The sequence below is a fragment of the Aspergillus uvarum genome, assembly GCF_003184745.1.
Source record: "Aspergillus uvarum CBS 121591 unplaced genomic scaffold BO82scaffold_163, whole genome shotgun sequence".
In the NCBI taxonomy this organism is placed as follows: Eukaryota; Fungi; Ascomycota; class Eurotiomycetes; order Eurotiales; family Aspergillaceae; genus Aspergillus; species Aspergillus uvarum.
The window spans coordinates 1-1,414 of record NW_020291460.1 but is presented as its reverse complement, the minus strand read 5'-3'; the positions used below and the strand labels follow the sequence as shown (position 1 = coordinate 1,414).

At 44.5% G+C, this 1,414-nt stretch overlaps 2 protein-coding genes across 2 annotated transcripts; both read right to left on the bottom strand.

Annotated features, from left to right (window-relative positions):
- On the bottom strand, positions 1-575 carry BO82DRAFT_43370 (uncharacterized protein). The gene has a single exon (XM_025640895.1). It carries the CDS (start codon positions 413-415, stop codon positions 86-88), a length of 330 nt encoding a protein of 109 aa, XP_025485516.1. The 5' UTR covers positions 416-575; the 3' UTR covers positions 1-85.
- A 375-nt stretch (positions 576-950) lies between these two features.
- On the bottom strand, positions 951-1,370 carry BO82DRAFT_360117 (uncharacterized protein; the record flags this gene model as incomplete). The annotated part of the gene is made up of 2 exons (XM_025636748.1): positions 951-1,241; positions 1,290-1,370. Coding segments are annotated over 2 exons (321 nt in total), but the record flags the coding sequence as incomplete, so codon positions are not given.
- Positions 1,371-1,414: the final 44 nt, after the last annotated feature.

Here is a 1,414-nt window from a genome sequence, read left to right as displayed (position 1 = left end):
TTTTGTTTATACTTGGTATTGTCGTAGATATTGGCTATCGAGGCTCGAGTCGCATCGTTCCTCTGCCGGTCGGAGTAATATCCAATCAGTTGTTGCGTGAGCTTTGGATAAATAAGGAAGCGTACTCATTCAATTGATTCTGAGTACTATGGGGAATTGGTGTCGAACGGCCTTGGGGTGAAAGTAGTTTAACAGAATCTGAATTTTGTCCAAGCTGAGATTGGGTCTCAATGGGAAAGACCCACTCTGATGAAGATCTCGTAGTCTGAGGTGGCGGGCGGATCGCACTCTGCTCCTGAGGCTCGTGCGGCGTTTGTGGATTGGCGATGGAGTTTTCGCGACAATATGATGAACAGAACAGAGCCCCACTTGTTTCTTGACCGCAGCGAGAACATTCTTCGTACAGTGATGGCATAGCTAAGATGGTGCAGTAAACCCTTCTGGAGATTTGGAGGTGTATGAGTTCAACTCCTAAGCCCTTCAGAAGATGATGTAATTAAGGGAGAGACAATGCTTACTCATAGCATGTGTAAATGATTACTCATCAAATCGCCACTGGAAGTATTACCGTGAACTCTGGATTTGCGCCGCAACCTACAACGGCAGGATGTTGGTATCGAAATATCTGCCCACTACAACGACGCGTGAGGACGCGTGAAGGCTAGATTCTTGTCCGGAAAGATGTTGTAGACAATTCTGCCTCGATCACTTTATGTAGTCAGCTATAGATGCCGCCATTATATCCTTCGGTAGTATCAATGTGCTTGTTATTTCTCTGAAATTGAAGCACCTCAGACAGACCAAAAAATGCATCAACAGGGAGCAACCGAACTATAGTGGGACAATTGGTCATGAATTGAAGATATAAATGTTGGAAAAACTAAGATTTTAAGGTAAAGACCATGCTTGAAACAAGGAATTCAGATCCGATCAGCTTAATGATAATATTACAACCCTTATGCGGCATTTAACTAGCCATCCGAATAGACTATTTGGGATGGTCATTTTGTAACAGCCATCTGGTTCAAGTGGCTTTCATTTATCTCACGACCTGGACTCACTCTGCGAAGCACTTCCTCATTCGCACGATTATCCACATTGCTTCCTTCGGGTACCGGGGCATGGGGACGAGAAATAGTTTGCCGTGAAGGATGAGCGGTGCCGGTCTGCAAAGTTCCTTCATCAGTTACTCTGTTGGCTTCGGAGAGAGCAAGATCTCCAGAGTCAAAGTATGTTCGTTCCTATGTATTTGTTAGCTTGTACTCTTTCCGAGCCGGCTTCAAACTTACTCTAGACTTATATCGACGCAAATCCCCCAATATCTGGCTTTTGTACTTGGCCAAGATTCTCTGTTCTCTTTCGGAAAGCTGCTAACCGAGAGACAAATAGTGAGCAGTTTCCGTGAAAAAAAAAA